This window comes from Danio aesculapii, chromosome 25, assembly GCF_903798145.1.
Source record: "Danio aesculapii chromosome 25, fDanAes4.1, whole genome shotgun sequence".
Lineage (NCBI taxonomy): Eukaryota > Metazoa > Chordata > Actinopteri > Cypriniformes > Danionidae > Danio > Danio aesculapii.
The window spans coordinates 7,387,392-7,402,599 of record NC_079459.1 but is presented as its reverse complement, the minus strand read 5'-3'; the positions used below and the strand labels follow the sequence as shown (position 1 = coordinate 7,402,599).

The 15,208-nt window shown below is 38.1% G+C and overlaps 1 protein-coding gene across 1 annotated transcript in view; it reads right to left on the bottom strand.

Moving 5' to 3' along the window:
* The window catches only part of gse1a (Gse1 coiled-coil protein a), an 85,954-nt gene that overhangs the window by 29,512 nt on the left and 41,234 nt on the right, over positions 1–15,208 (bottom strand). Inside the window, exons 4-6 of the mRNA XM_056452328.1 lie at positions 9,555–9,706; positions 9,275–9,469; positions 672–824 (exon numbers count right to left, since the gene is read on the bottom strand). Coding sequence (XP_056308303.1) covers positions 672–824; positions 9,275–9,469; positions 9,555–9,706 — 500 coding nt within the window. The remainder of the gene's footprint in view (positions 1–671; positions 825–9,274; positions 9,470–9,554; positions 9,707–15,208) is intronic.

The following is a 15,208-nucleotide window of genomic DNA, read 5'->3' as shown; positions in this document are numbered from 1 at the left end:
GCTCATGGATGTATCAAAGCTTGGACCTGTTAAAAACACAATAATTCAGTGAATGTAAAATTTAGTTTTTAGACATTTAAAGGTGACCTATTATGCAAAAATCTGTTTTAACGGGTGTTCCAATACAGTTGTGAGGCAACAATGTGTGAATATAACCAGCTTTCAATGGTAAAAATCAATCAATTCTATTTTTCATAATCACATTTCATAAAAACAGTCTGCAGAAACACTTTGATTGACATTCTTCCATTTGTATGTGTCATCAGAGAAGGGAAGCCACGCCCATTAGTGATGATCACTCCCTTATTAGCATAAACAGCCCTGAGTGAAAAGCAGCAGTCTGCCATTAGAGTTTTAAATCATCTGCTATGGTGACACATACATGTTTATAGCTCCACCTTCTAGTAAAAAGAGGGCTGGAAGCACAATCTCATTTAAATTTAAAGCGACTGCTACCAAAACAGATCAATTATGATCAACGCATACAAGGGGCAGTTTCAAAGAGTTATAAAACATTATCTATGTGGTATTTTGAGCTGAAACTTCACATACACACTCAAGGGACATCAGAGACTTATTTTACATCTTGTAAAAAGAGGCAAAATAGGTCCCCTTTAAGACTTTTTAAAACCCAGCGGATACCCTGTGTGTGTGTGTGCACTTTTGTGTACCTGTCTGAGTGCATTGCTGTCAGTGCTGGGTGTGTGACGTCAGGAGGGTAGAAGACGCCTGGTGTGGGCAGGTGAACAGCGGATGGGTGCAGGGCCTCTGGAAGCTGGTAGTAATGTGAGCGGAGGGCTGACAGACTGTAATAATCCTCCATCCTAAGAGAGAGAGAGAGAGAGAGAGAGAGAGAGAGAGAGAGAGAGAGAGAGAGAGAGAGAGAGAGAGAGAGAGCAGCTAATGAATGCTTCCAGAAATAACCATGTCGTTCATTAACCTCTGCTCTCTGGCCCTCCGACATCAACAGCGCTGCCTATTTCTGTCAGAGCCACGCTGAGACTGATACTGTACAGAGCCAGAGAGACATACTGTAATGTTCACACAGCAAAATACAGTCCACCAGGATCAACGACTGAGACAAAGGTGCAAAAATGCTCTGACGAAGACATGTGACAGTCGGTATCAAATTTGGTCATGATATGTATAAAGTATTGTAATATTATTGACATAAAATGGGTAACAGTTTAGTTTAGGTCACAATTCATGGTATTAACAAACGATTAACTAACACTACTAGCTTAATAAACTACTTATTAACTGTTCATTAATATTTAGTAAGGTAGAAGTTGGGTTTAGCTTGTGGGTAGGACGCAAAGATCATACTTTATAACTAGCAATGAACAGTTAATATGTTAATAATAAACAGGTAATAAGCCAGTAGTTAATAGCATTAATTGTGACCTAAACTAAAGTGTTACCCAAAAATGTTTACAATATATTGTTGTGTATTACTTTACTGCACATTAATGTTTGGATTTAAATGATGATTTCGATTGCTAAAAGGTACTTAAATAACTAATTAGTAAACGCTAATGCATTAACTGGCAGCAACAGTGAGAATACACTGTGAAAATCAATTAGTTGACTTTACTTAAAAAAGAGAGTAAACTCATTGCCTTGTGATTATTAAGTAAACAAACGATGTGCATTAATATAAAACAATAAGTCAGTGAATGTATTGACTTTTTTAAAGGGCACCAACTTTTGTAAGCTGTTTGGACAGAACTGTATGTAGGTATAGTTTGTTTGTTGTTTGTATACTTTATTGTCCCTCAAGGGGAAATTGCAAACATAAGAATAAACTAAAATAAGCAAACATGCAAAAGAATTGCATACAGGGGAAAAAAAGCATAAGCACACTATCGATCAGTGATCAGCAGTCTGATTGACACCGGGATAAAAGAGCTCTTAAGTCTGTTCCGCTTCTAGCGGAAGGTTCTGTATCTTATCCCAGAAGGTAAAAGATCGTAAAATGAAAAGAGTACATGAGATGGATTGTTCAGAATTCTTATCGCTTCATTCAGAGTGCATTGCTCGTAAAGTGTTTGAATACTATAGGTATAGTATAGTGTATACTGTATACATAAATATAGCATAGTGCTGAATACTAATTGGTATAGTGTCTCCACTGTCATATTGGAGTGACAAACTCAACAAGTCTAATGTGTGTGTGTGTGTGTGTGTGTGTGTGTGTGTGTGTGTGTGTGTGTACTGCAAACAGCATGTGTGTGTGACTCATCATTTCAGAAGGGCTTGATTAAACTCCACCACAAATACAGGAAATAAACTTACTTTGTATTCTTACTAATACTAATTATTAGCTGTTTTTCAGCTTCATCCGTGTCTGTTTCTATCACTGATGGCTGTTTATTTGATGTAATGCAGGGGAAGCAGACATACATGTGGTAGTGGGCAGGGAAAAGCAGCTCATTTGCATTTAAAGCCACAGGCTGCAAAAACAGCCACACTATACTCAGACACCAAAATGAGCATATTCTGGAGGCTTTAATAAATTATCTGATGGGTGTTTTCAGCTGAAACTTTACAGACACATTCTAGAGACACCAAAGTCTTTTTTTAGATCTTTATCTTTTAAAAGGGGTCAAATAGGTGCCCTTTAAGTAATATTAACTCGTTGCATTTAAGGCAAGGAAACGCTTTTAAAGTCAAGCAACTAAACGCCTTTACAGTGTAGATATTTGTTACAAAAGTTATGTTAATGTTAGTTTAAAAAAATACAACCAAACTTAATTCATTAGCGTTAAAAGAACACTTTTTAAACATTTTAGCACTGCCCTGGAGTTAAAAATTGGAGGTTTAAATCCATTCAGCCAATCTCACAGTCTGGCGGGAGCACTTTTAGCTTAGCTTAGCAAAGATCATTGAATCAGATTAGACCATTAGCATCTTGCTCAAAAGTTTCAATAATTTTCCCTATTTGAAGCTTGACTCTTCTGTTGTTCCGATATGGCTAGGAACTATACACTTATTCAAGCATAATAACCAAAGGTTCTGACTTTCAATGGATTCAAAAATGGTCAAACTCAACTTTTTAACTCTAGCAGAGTTTAAAATGAGCCTACTATTAAAAGAAAAAAAAGTTATTTAATGTTAAATTAAAAAAATTACATCATCTAAGATTAATAAATGCTTGACAAGGACTTTTTTTATCATTAGTTCAGTTTAATACACTGATATTAACAAATGGAGCCTAATTTTAAATTGTTAAAGGTGCAATATGCAAGTTTGACACTCAGTGACTGAACTAGGTATTGCACCCGTTTCAAAACAAGTTGACAGATTGACGACACCAATAAAGGCTGATTTAAATTGTGTTCTAAATAAAAGCAACAGCATGTGATAGAAGGACTATTTTCCACATTAAAAGGAGTTTTTGTTCTAACCAACACCTGAAATTTATATTTTAGGAATGGTTTCTGTTTCTTGAAGCTAAACAACAGACAACTGACCATGATCATGACATTTATTGCCATATACTGAAAGCATCAGCAGATAGTTCACCTCAGACCTTGAAAATAAAATAAACCATTTGAAATTGAACTTTAGAACTGTGACTCAGAGCAATCCAACACATATCAGTGATTCAGCATGTACATTTAATATGGTTAAAGAGGTTTAATATGTATTAATTAGATTATAAACCTTACCATATTGTTGAAGTGCAGTGAGTGCACTATTCTGTGCTTCTGAATAGCTGTATTTAAATTTCTCTCATGTTACATCTGGTGCAAACAGCCCAATTGCATTTCAATGCAAATCTCATCACGTAGCTTGTTGTTGGGACACAGGGTTACAATGTAACCTGCTCTACTAATGTTTACGTTCATAATATTTATGTTATTTGCTAATTAATAACCACCTCATGTGGAACTGTGAATCTGCATCTCATTTCAGACACCAGAGGTCACATTTTTGGTAGCAAACACATGCCTTCTTCATGACTGAAGGCTCTCACCAAGGCAACCCGGGGTGCTGAAATATAATTGGCTAAACTTGCATAGAGCGGGTTAAATGACCAAAACAAAGACAGGCATTCCGCAATGTAACTCACATTTTCAAAGCAAATATTTGACTTCAGCATTGTTTATCAGATAAACAAGATGGTTCACGTAGCATGTTTCTTAAATATCTGCAAACATACTATGGTATTTTTACGCTTTAGAAGAGTCAAAAACTTACATACAGCACCTTTAACAATCAATAACCAAATAAAAATCTAATCAATTTCCAACAATATCTAGGGCATGTTGTTGACCAGTTTAACAAGAAAAAATATTTATGTTTGAAAATAAACCAACCCAGGCTCATTCTGAAAACGTAGTCCCGTGGACGTTTGTGGAGACCGAGAAATACGTAGCCGGGGGTACGTACTGCTGCATTTAATTTTTTTAAGCGAACACTGCGGGGCCGTGTGACGCCATTCCTTTCGGCACTTGTCGAAATCCAAAAATCCAAAATCCAAAAACGTGGTTAAAAATCAGACGAGGGCTTTCCTTTTTCTGGACGGCTTTTGTGAATCGTCGTTGGTTGGGTTTAGGGAAGGAGGAGGGTCAGCCGATTGGCCGGTCGCACGGTCAATCATTCTGTCATCCAGGTAGACAGGCGGAAGGTCGTTCGACAGCGGCCTCTGGCGGGTTTATGCGAGAACGGTGCAGGTGCGAACAGCACTTGCGAGAGACGTTCGAGACGTGGAAAAAACCCGCACAGCGGCCTCTCGCGGATTCGCAAAACAAAAACTGCAAAATTACGTACCTCCCGGGACGTATTTCGCATTCTCTAGAATTGTCCACCAGACTACGTTCTCAGAATGAGCCTGGGTTGAAATAAACAGCTTATTCACTGAACGGTGTAATATACGTAGACACCTTTATATACATACTGTACAGACACACATAAATTCTGTGTCTTGATGTGTGTTTTTGTCTTGAGTCTAAGTTGTGCATGTGCGTGTATATTATGTGTATGTGTGTGCATGTTTGGCTCACTGTCTTGTCTCCTGTGCATGATTTAATGGCTGTAATGAGGGATGTGAATCCCGGACACACACACAGATATTCACAAACTGAACAGACGAGCTCTTCTCAATGTTCATTTCCACATACAATTTAATACAAGATGTCATTACATTATAATCTGCTGGTTCAACCACATTCCGAGAGAAGATGAGCATTTGCCCCCTTTTAAAACTGAAAATTGTATCCATTTCTTAGTAAATATAAACAATAAATTTTGGTTCATTTAAAAAAAATAGTTTTATTAAGCAGCTACAGTGAAGAAAATATGTATTGAGTATGTATTGTATTCAGTCAGGTGATTGGCTAGGCCATTCTACAGCTTGATTTTCTTTATCTGAAAGCATTTGAGAGTTTCCTTGGCTGTGTTTTGGATCATTGTCTTAATGAAATGTCCACCATGGTTTCATCTTCATCGTCCTGATAATGTAGATGTTACGCAGCTAATATTATTTATAGTGAGAAAGGGCAGAGGATTGCTGAGGAACTACTGAGAGATTTCAGCTGTTGTCTGGGCTTTCACTGCTTTTCTACACCTTCCTTTCTTCCAACCCAGGCTCATTCCGAGAACGTAGTCCCGGGGACGTTTCTGGAGACCGCGAAATACGTCCCGGGAGGTACGTATTTGTGCAGTTTTTGTTTTCGCGAGTCCGCAAGAGGCCGCTGTGCGCGCTTTTTCCCGCGCCGTTCTCGTGTAAACCCGCTGGAGGCCGCTGTCGAATGACCTTCCGCCCGTCTGCCTGTCTTCATGACGGAATGATTGACCGTGCGACCGGCCAATCGGCTGACCCACCCTCCTCCGTCCCCAAACCCAATCAACGACGGTTCACAAAAGCCGTCCAGAAAAAGAAAAGCCCTCGTCCGTTTTTTACCACGTTTTCGGATTTTGACCACATTCTCACCCTGTGACGAACGTGTTGGCTTCATTTTTTGGATTTTGTTTTTGTTTTCTTACCTGATTCCTGGAACCGCTCTTCCCCGGACTCGAACCCGGTCGTCGTCGTGGTCAGCCCCTCTCTGCGCCTCGAGTACACGAAGAGCTAACCGGACAAACTGGGAAAACAGCGGGAAAGCCCTCCACACGGAGGCGAGCGGCCGGCTGGCCGGCTGGCGAGCGCCGAAGGGAACGGCGTCACACCGCCCCGCAGCGTTCGCTTAAAAAAATGAAATGCAGCCGCACGTACCCCCGGCTACGTATTTCGCGGTCTCCAGAAACGTCCCCGGGACTACGTTCTCAGAATGAGCCTGGGTTGCTTTCTTCATGTGTTCAATACATTTTCCCTGCATCATTTTTTTTTTATTATGCATAGCTTAATTTGTAAACTAATTAGATTTGTTTTCCTTGCATATATGGATTTCTTTGGTTGTTACCAACATCCAGGGAAAATCTCAAGTAAATGGCACCTTTAGAAATATGTTTTCTAAGAAAAATGGTGACCTGTTCAATACTTATTTTCCCTGCTGTATATTCATTAAATGAGTTTGGTCACCATACACTATTAGGAATAGCAAGATAATACATTTAAAATTCAAATGAGGTGTTCAAAAAAATCATGACAAACCACAAAATTTCAACTAAATAACTACAGAGTAGTGGCAAAAAATGAAGCGCACTTCTAATAACAACCCATTCAAGTGAACACACACAACAGTGAGTAATGAACACACACATTGTAAACACACCTGAAGCAGTGGCCATTGGTAGTGGTGACCAGGCAGGAATTATGGGATTTGGTGTAATGTTCGAAGAAATCTCAGTCATGGGTATTGATGGGCTGTACGGAAATATGCTAATTAAGTTGAAATCCGAATCGCAATCGTGATTTGAAACGTTGTGGTTAGCTAAGAGGCTGCAACATGGAATTTATATATGTTATTTCCTTTGCCCCACCCAGAGCAAAAGCATGACTGCCGTCTGTGTGACAGTCTTACTAGCCAATTGAGTGAGCGCACTTTTGTTCTGCCCAATCAGAACTTTTCAATCAGCCTCTTATCAGCCATGTTAGTTTACTGAGTGTTCTGTATTTTTATAGTTATCATTTTTTTGGTTTGTATAATAAGCTACATTATCTCCCTAATTAGAGTTAAACTTGTTTACAAACAGGTAAGGCCATTTTATGTGTGCTTACCATTAGCTCTAGAGAAAAATGAGTTTCATTTCTAGATATTTAAAAACAAATTTGAATAAATGTTGGGAGTAAGTTAAGATCTTTTCAGCTCCTTTTCTTAACTACCACTCACTTCATTTTAGCAGTAAGAAGCTACAATACAGATTATTGAGCTGAAGATGGACAACAAAATGAAATCACAATCGCAACATGTCAAAAAAATTGCAATTAGATATTTGCCCAAATCACACAGCCCTAGAATAGAGTGCTGTTTATTCTCTCTTCTAGAACTAGGGATTAAACCAGTAACCTTGGAGGTACAAATCAGATTCACTAACTATTTGGCCACAACTGTCCCCTTCTAGAGCTGCAAATGGGCAGAAAATTTTCAGTAAACTTTCTGAAACTTTTCAGAAAGTATTCATGAGAGCTTCAGCATGGATATCATTTCATATTTTTCAATTGAAAAACTTAGCCGGAATATATGTGAATTTACAAGAATTTATGAGAATTAATTAGAAATTTTAGGAAAATGTATATAAACTGTATCCTATACAAACATAAATATAAACAAATTGTTTTGTCATATGCTAGTCATCAGCTGACAAGCATACAAATTAATCAGTTACAGAATCAGTAAGTTGACACATGCAAAATACTACTGTTTTACTTTAAAGACATTTTTCACTTTATTTGCAAGTGGAACAATGGGTAGCCATTGCCTAAAGCAGTGTTTCTCAACCACGTTCCTGGAGGACCACCGGCACTGCATGTTTTGGATGTCTCCTTTGTCTGTCACACCCATTGCAGGTCTTTCAGTCTCTGCTAATGAGCTGATGATCTGAATCAGGGGTGTTTGGTTAAGGAGACATGGAAAATGTGCAGAGCTGGTGGTCCTCCAGGAACGTGGTTGAGAAACACTGGCCTAAAGGTTATAAAAAAAAATTTGGACTTTAGATTTGAGTCTTGGCATAACAAGGGACTATACACTACTTGGGACTATACAGTCTTGTCATCGATCTCAGTTGTAAAAGCAATAAATAATAGCTTGACTTCTAGTTGATCATTTGGAAAAGTGGCAGAAGGTCGATGAATCATCTGTTGAACTGCATCCCAATCATCACAAATACTGCAGAAGACCTATTGGAGCCCACATGGACCCAAGATTCACATAGAAATCAGTCAAGTTTGGTGAAGGAAAAATCATGGTTTGGGGTTACATTCAGTATGGGGGCGTGTGAGAGATCTGCAGAGTGGATGGCAACATCAACAGCCTGAGGTATCAAGACATTTGTGCTGCTCATTACATTACAAACCACAGGTCAAGGTGCTCTAGGATTGGCCAGCCCAGTCACCAGATATGAACATTATTGAGCATTTAGTAGTTAAAATGAAGGAGAACGCATTTAATATGAATCCAAAGAATCTTGATGAACTCTGGGAGTCCTGCAAGAACGCTTTCTTTGCTATTCCAGATGACTTTATTGATAAGTGATTTGAGTCATTGCAGAGATGTATGGATGCAATCCTCCAAGCTCATGAGAGTCATACACAATATTAATTATTTTTCCACTGCAGCATGACTTTATATGCTTTACTGTACATTATGTCTGTTAAGAGACAAGACTTTTGTCTTAGGAAAAACAGACCTTACTGCCCTAATTAAATACTTAAAAATAAAGACATGATCATATTTTATTTTGGTAAAAAAAAGAGTAAATTAGAGGCTTTTGCCTTTCATATAAGCCACTTCTGATACCAAATGATCAACTCGAAGTCAAGTTATTATTTGTTGTTCCTAAAATTTGGATAGGCAACAAGACTTTGTCAGGCAGTGTAGTTGGTGAATAAATACCACTCTTATGCTAGTTAGCTACAGTATAAACACTAGTTATTTGCTATCTCATTTTAACACCATTTATAAAATATATTCACTTAAATAATACCAAAACATTTACCGTATTTACTTGCTCTATTAACTCATTTCAACTATATGCAATTATAGAATTTTTGTAAATTCCCTTTAATTCTTATTATATTCCCATGGAAAGTTTCCAGCTTTGAAAATTTCTGGAATCATGCAACCCTATTCCTCTCTATGTAGAACCACAGAAAAACTGCACCACTCACCTGTATGAAGCAAGCGAGGGGTGAGGCAAATATCCTGAGTGAAAGTATGCTAGAGCATCTGCAGTTCCTGGGTTGAGCCCTAGAGGCAGGAGAGGCATTCGCAGCTCTTCAGCGGAGGCGTACGGACGGAAACCATCGCGAACATACTCCTCCTGAGCCCCTGCTAGCAGCATGTGAGGAACCTGTTGGGACAGACTGAGGGAGAAGAAGCAGACAGACAGTTGATGAGAAACCTGACCGCTGTAGGACATACAGGTGTGTAGATTTGTGCGGTACTGACTGAGCTTGCAGACGGGGGTCCTGCATGAGGGCACTCGGGGTCATGCTGAATGGGTGATACGGAGGGAGGGAGAGGGAGGGCTTTTCCTGGGCTGGTAAAGGTCGATCTGAGGCCAAACGCTCCTGGCCAGACAATCTCAGTCCTGCATCAGCCTATAAAGAGAACAAAAACATTACTTTTAGGGCATCATGGGAAGAATATCTGCAGATATTTTTTGAATGAAAATCTATTCATTAATTTCATTTGAATTTTTAAAAAACATTCAGCATCCAGCAGACAAGTATCAATAAATATTGAATCTGTGGCTGTGTTTGCATCATTTTTAAGGGGTTAGTTCACCCAGAAATGAAAATGACATTTTATTATTATTATTATTTACTCACTCCCATTTCATCTTCAGAAATTAATATATTTTAAATTAAATTATTTATTACTACAAATTATTTATATATATATATATATATATATATATATATATATATATATATATATATATATATATATATATATATATATATATATATATATATATATACAGTTGAAGTCCAAATTATTAGCCCCCCTTTGAATTTTTTTCCTTTTTAAATATTTCCCAAATGATGTTTAACAGAGCAAGTAAATTTTCACAGTATGTTTGATAATATTTTTTCTTCTGGAGAAAGTCTTATTTGTTTTATTTTGGCTAGAATAAAAGCAGTTTGAATTTTTTAAAAAACATTTTAGGGTCAATATTATTAGCCCCTTTAAGCTATATTTTTTTCGATAGTCTACAGAACAAACCATCATTAAACAATAACTTGCCGAATTACCCTAACCTGCTTAGTTAACCTAATTAACCTAGTTAAGCCTTTAAATGTCACTTTAAGTTGTAGAAGTGTCTTAAAAAATATCTAGTCAAATATTATTTACTGTCATCATGGCAAAGATTAAATAAATCAGTTATTAGAAATTAATTATTAAAACTATTATGTTTAGAAATGTGTTGAAAAAATGTTTTCTCCGTTAAAAAGTTTATTGGGGAAAAATAAACGGGGGGGTTAATAATTCAGGGGAGCTAAAAATTCTGACTTCAACAGTGTGTGTGTGTGTGTGTGTATATATATATATGTTGACTTTTTAAGAAATGTTGGTAACAACCAAAGAAATTTACAAATTAAGTGATGTGTAGTAAAATGAAATGACACAAGAAAAAAGTATTGAACACATGAAGAAAGGGAGGTGTAGAAAGACGGTGTAAGCCCAGACAGCAGCTGAAATCTCTTAGTAGTTATTCAGCAACTCTCTGCCTTCCGTCATTGTAACTGAATATTAGCTGCTTCAGTCCAAAAATTACATTATTAGGATGATGAAGTTGAAAGCAGGGTGGACATTTTAGCAAGACAATGATCCAAAAAAGCCAAAGAAACTTTCAAATAGCTTCAGAGAAAGAAAATAAAGCTGTAGAATGGCTCAGCCAATCACCTGACCTAAATCTAATAGAAAATACAAAATAAGGATTAGTTTGGGTAGATGAAACCCACAGAACCATCAAGATTTTAGCAGAAACTAGTTATTAAAACTATTGTGTTCAGAATCGTGTTTAAAAATCTTCTTTTCGTTAGACAGAAATTGGGGGGGAAACTAATAATTCAGAAGGCCTACTAACTTCGGCCATATAAATAGTTGAAATAAACAAGATTTATTTCAATTCTATCCAACTACAGAATTTTTGTAAATTCCCAGTTTATTCCCACTAATACCCAGTATATGTCTTTATTGGTTCACTCGGAATAGGAAGCTAAGAGAAGACTTTTGTGTATGCATCAAACAAAAAACAACTTAATTTAACAGTTCCTTCTACCCAGTGTCAGTATATTGCGCACATTCACATATTACCCCTTAGATAGCTGTGCGTGACTTCCTCTGAGTTTGAAAAAAAGCACGGACGCATCTGAGGCAATACATCAGCATGTGGCCGAGCATGATACGCACAGCATTTTTGTGAACGTGCGCAATATACTGACACTGAGAAGAATTAACTGTTGAATAAAGTCAATTTTTTTATTGATTCATTAATTTTCCTTCAACTTAGTCCCTTTATTTATCAGGGGTTGCCACAGCAAAATGATCCGCCAACTTATCCAGCGTATGTTTTACGTAGCGGATGCCCTTCCAGCCGCAACTCAGTAATGGGAAACACCCATACACTCTCACATTCACACACATACACTACAGCCAATTTAGTTTATTCAATTCACCTACACCGCATGTCTTTGGACAGTGGGGGAAACCAGAGCACCTGGAGGAAACTCACGCGAACATGGGGAGAACATGCAAATTACACACAGAAATGCCAACTGGCCCAACCGGGACTCGAACCAGCAACCTTCTTACCATATTTTTGTTTAATATGGGCACAAAAGTTTTCTCGTAGCTTCATAATATTCCAATTGAACCACTGAAGGCATGTAGGACTGATCTGAGGTAGATTTTTGGAACCTTTCTGGACGATTTGAGTACTGTATATGGAGGATGAGGGAGCTCTCAGATTTCACCTATAATATCTTCATTTGAGTGATTAATGATAGTGTCAGGCAGAGATGCATAGTAACGAAGTAGAACTACTTCACTACTGTACTTAAGTATTAAAAGGCAGTATCTGTACTCTACTGAAGTATTGTTTTTTTTCTCCTACTTCTACGATTACTTCAGTACATATTTTCGATGAGTTTAATACTTTTACTCCGATAGATTTTTATGTGCTGCATCATTACTCGTTATTAGGGGTGTCAAAATTATTGATATCGGTTCAGTAATAGATCATAACCGGTTATTGCGTACTGACGTCATTTATCTCCTACGCGCGATGATGCAGTAGAATACTATGGCGGAGGCATGGGCGAGTAAATAGCGCTCTTACTACAATGAAGGCGGCACAGCACACGAGCCGCTTTTTCACGACTAACGTTACTGAGAAATGCTGTAAAACTCCATCTGTGCCTCTCTCTCTCTGGACGTTGACCCACTGGTATGTTTGTGAGGTAACTTTTCCTCTACTCTTAGCTGTTAAAGCAATACTTGTGGATCCTGACACAAGCGAGCCTGAGGTGCAAGTTTTCTCCACTGTGTCTATTATGGATTACCTGTGATGATTGCGCATACAGACTGTAACCGCAGCTGTTCTTCCCGCCATCGGTGAACAGCACTTTCATTTCTAAAGCCGATAGCAGCCCTTTCTGTTGAGCAGGTGAAGAATAATCAATCATAGGGGTGTAAGACCTTGCCTGTCAGCCCTCAAAAAGCAAGCGGGATAATATTTACATTAGTTTATTTGCTATAAATGCTCATGCTGTCTTCGGTGCATGAGTTTTGTTTGATACATTCAGAGAGAGTGTTTCCTTTGAGCAGGTCAAATTAGGGGACAGTTCATATATCTTACTGCTGTATTAAAGAGCAAAATTGCATTACAAATAATATATAAATATATTTATAGATTTTAATAAAAAAATGATTGTGTAAAAGCATCGTCAATGCACCAAGATGCACCAAAATATCGAATTGAACCGAATCGATGGTATGATAATCGTAACCAAACCAAACCGTGAAACCAGTGTTGATTCACACCTCTACTCGTAACAATTATAGACCGTTTTCTTGGCTACTGCATGGAGGGTGCCATAGTGACCAGCATCTTCAGGTAGAATGTTCAGAACTTCCACTTACAACCGGCAATTTGCGATGGACCTTTCAACTTTGAAAGGTGTGTGTTAAAGCTGTTATAATCTGTCAGCTCTGTGGTCCAAGCGCAAGAGAAAAACAGTATCGTAAGCCATATTTCTTTTCGTTCTCCTTAATCACGTGCCCCAAAAAAAGATATTTAAAATAAACAAAACAATATGATGTCTTTTGACTGCTTTCTTTAATAACTACATTACACAATACTTGTACTTTTACTTTCAGTGCTTGAGTAGTAAATTTTGAAATAAACTACTTGCAATACTTGAGTACAAAAACATGTTGAATACTTTAGTACTTCCACATAAGTATGGTGCTTAAAGAGCACTTCAACTTCTACACAAGTCAATTTTTGATAGAGTACTTGTACTTTTACTTAAGTCTGGGTCTCTAGTACTTTATACATCTCTGGAGTCAGGGCATTGGAAAGACATGAGGATTTTCATTTTTTGATGAACTATCCCTTTAACAGCATCTTAATTCAACCGCAAACAAATGTTCATTATGTGAATTGAGACGGCAAGGGTCTGCTGGTGTGGTCGCGAAAAACAGAAGAAAGGCAGCAGTGAATTTCCGGCGCTCTGGCTCCTCTGTGCCATCTCTACAGAGGACTCTTTGTGTTAACAGAGAGAGGCCAGTTTGATCAGGGGAAAGTGCCTATTGTCTCTCTTCATGTCCCTTGACTGCAGGGTTAAATACACTCACAGAGCCACACAGAACGACAACACACACACATACAATCACACACTCATGGCATGATCTTGCTGTCGCGCCTGAGAGAGACTGAATTAGCAGACACACAGGACACCCACAGATCAGTCCATTTGCGCTAATCCAGGCCAGTTGAAACCCTGTGCTGCTATTCAGAGCGGATGCACATGGTCGAGCCCTCCTGACCACACAAACACAACAGCAGCCCTGAGGATAAGAGCTCTGGAGAGACCGGACTGCTCGTGTCGATTAGGAAAAAACATATGGTTTTCTTTCTTCAAATGAGCTCACACATGATCAGACCATTTCTCATGTCAGTTTGAGGACTTGCTTTAAATGTTCCTATTTAGCATCGTGAACATGTCTGTTGACTATTCCAATCATAACATGTTTTTTTTTTTTTGTTAAGGAACAATCAATTTACTTGGAGATATGCTCATTTTACAACTTTGCTAGAGTTAAACAGTTGAGTTTAACCATTTTTGAATCCATTCAGCTAATCTCCAGAGCTGATGGCAGAGCTTTTAGCTTAGCATAACCCATTGCATCGTATTAGACCATTAGCATCTTGCTTAATTTGTTTTCAAAAACAGTTGGTCTTACTTCACGATGTAACTACCAAACAGCCAAGCTTCATATAAGAAAATTATTAAAACGTTTTTGGACATTTTTGAGTGCAATGCTAATGGTCTAATCAGATTCAATGATCTATGCTAAGCTAAGCTAAAAGTGCTCCCACCAGACCAGGAGATCAGCTGAATGAATTTATAAATGATAAAACCAAACTGTTAACCTCTAGAAGATAAATGGATACATATATAGATGGATGGATGGATGGATGGATGGATGGATGGACGGATGGATGGATGGATGGATGGATGGATGGATGATATATAGATAAATGGATAGATGGATGGATGGATGGATGGATGGATGGATATATAGATAAATGGATAGATGGATGGATAGATGGATGGATGGATGGATGGATGGATGCATTGATAGATAGAGGGATGGAGAGATGGATGGATTGATAGATAAATGGATGGATGGATGGATGGATGGATGGATGGATGGATGGATGGATGGATAGGCGAATAAATAGACGGATAGATAGATGGATAAATGGATGGATGATTGGATGGATGAATGGGTGGACAGCTGTTAACCTCCAGAAAAGTTGTCAAATGTGGCCATGTCCATAAGAAAGTGCAATGTTCCTTTGCTGT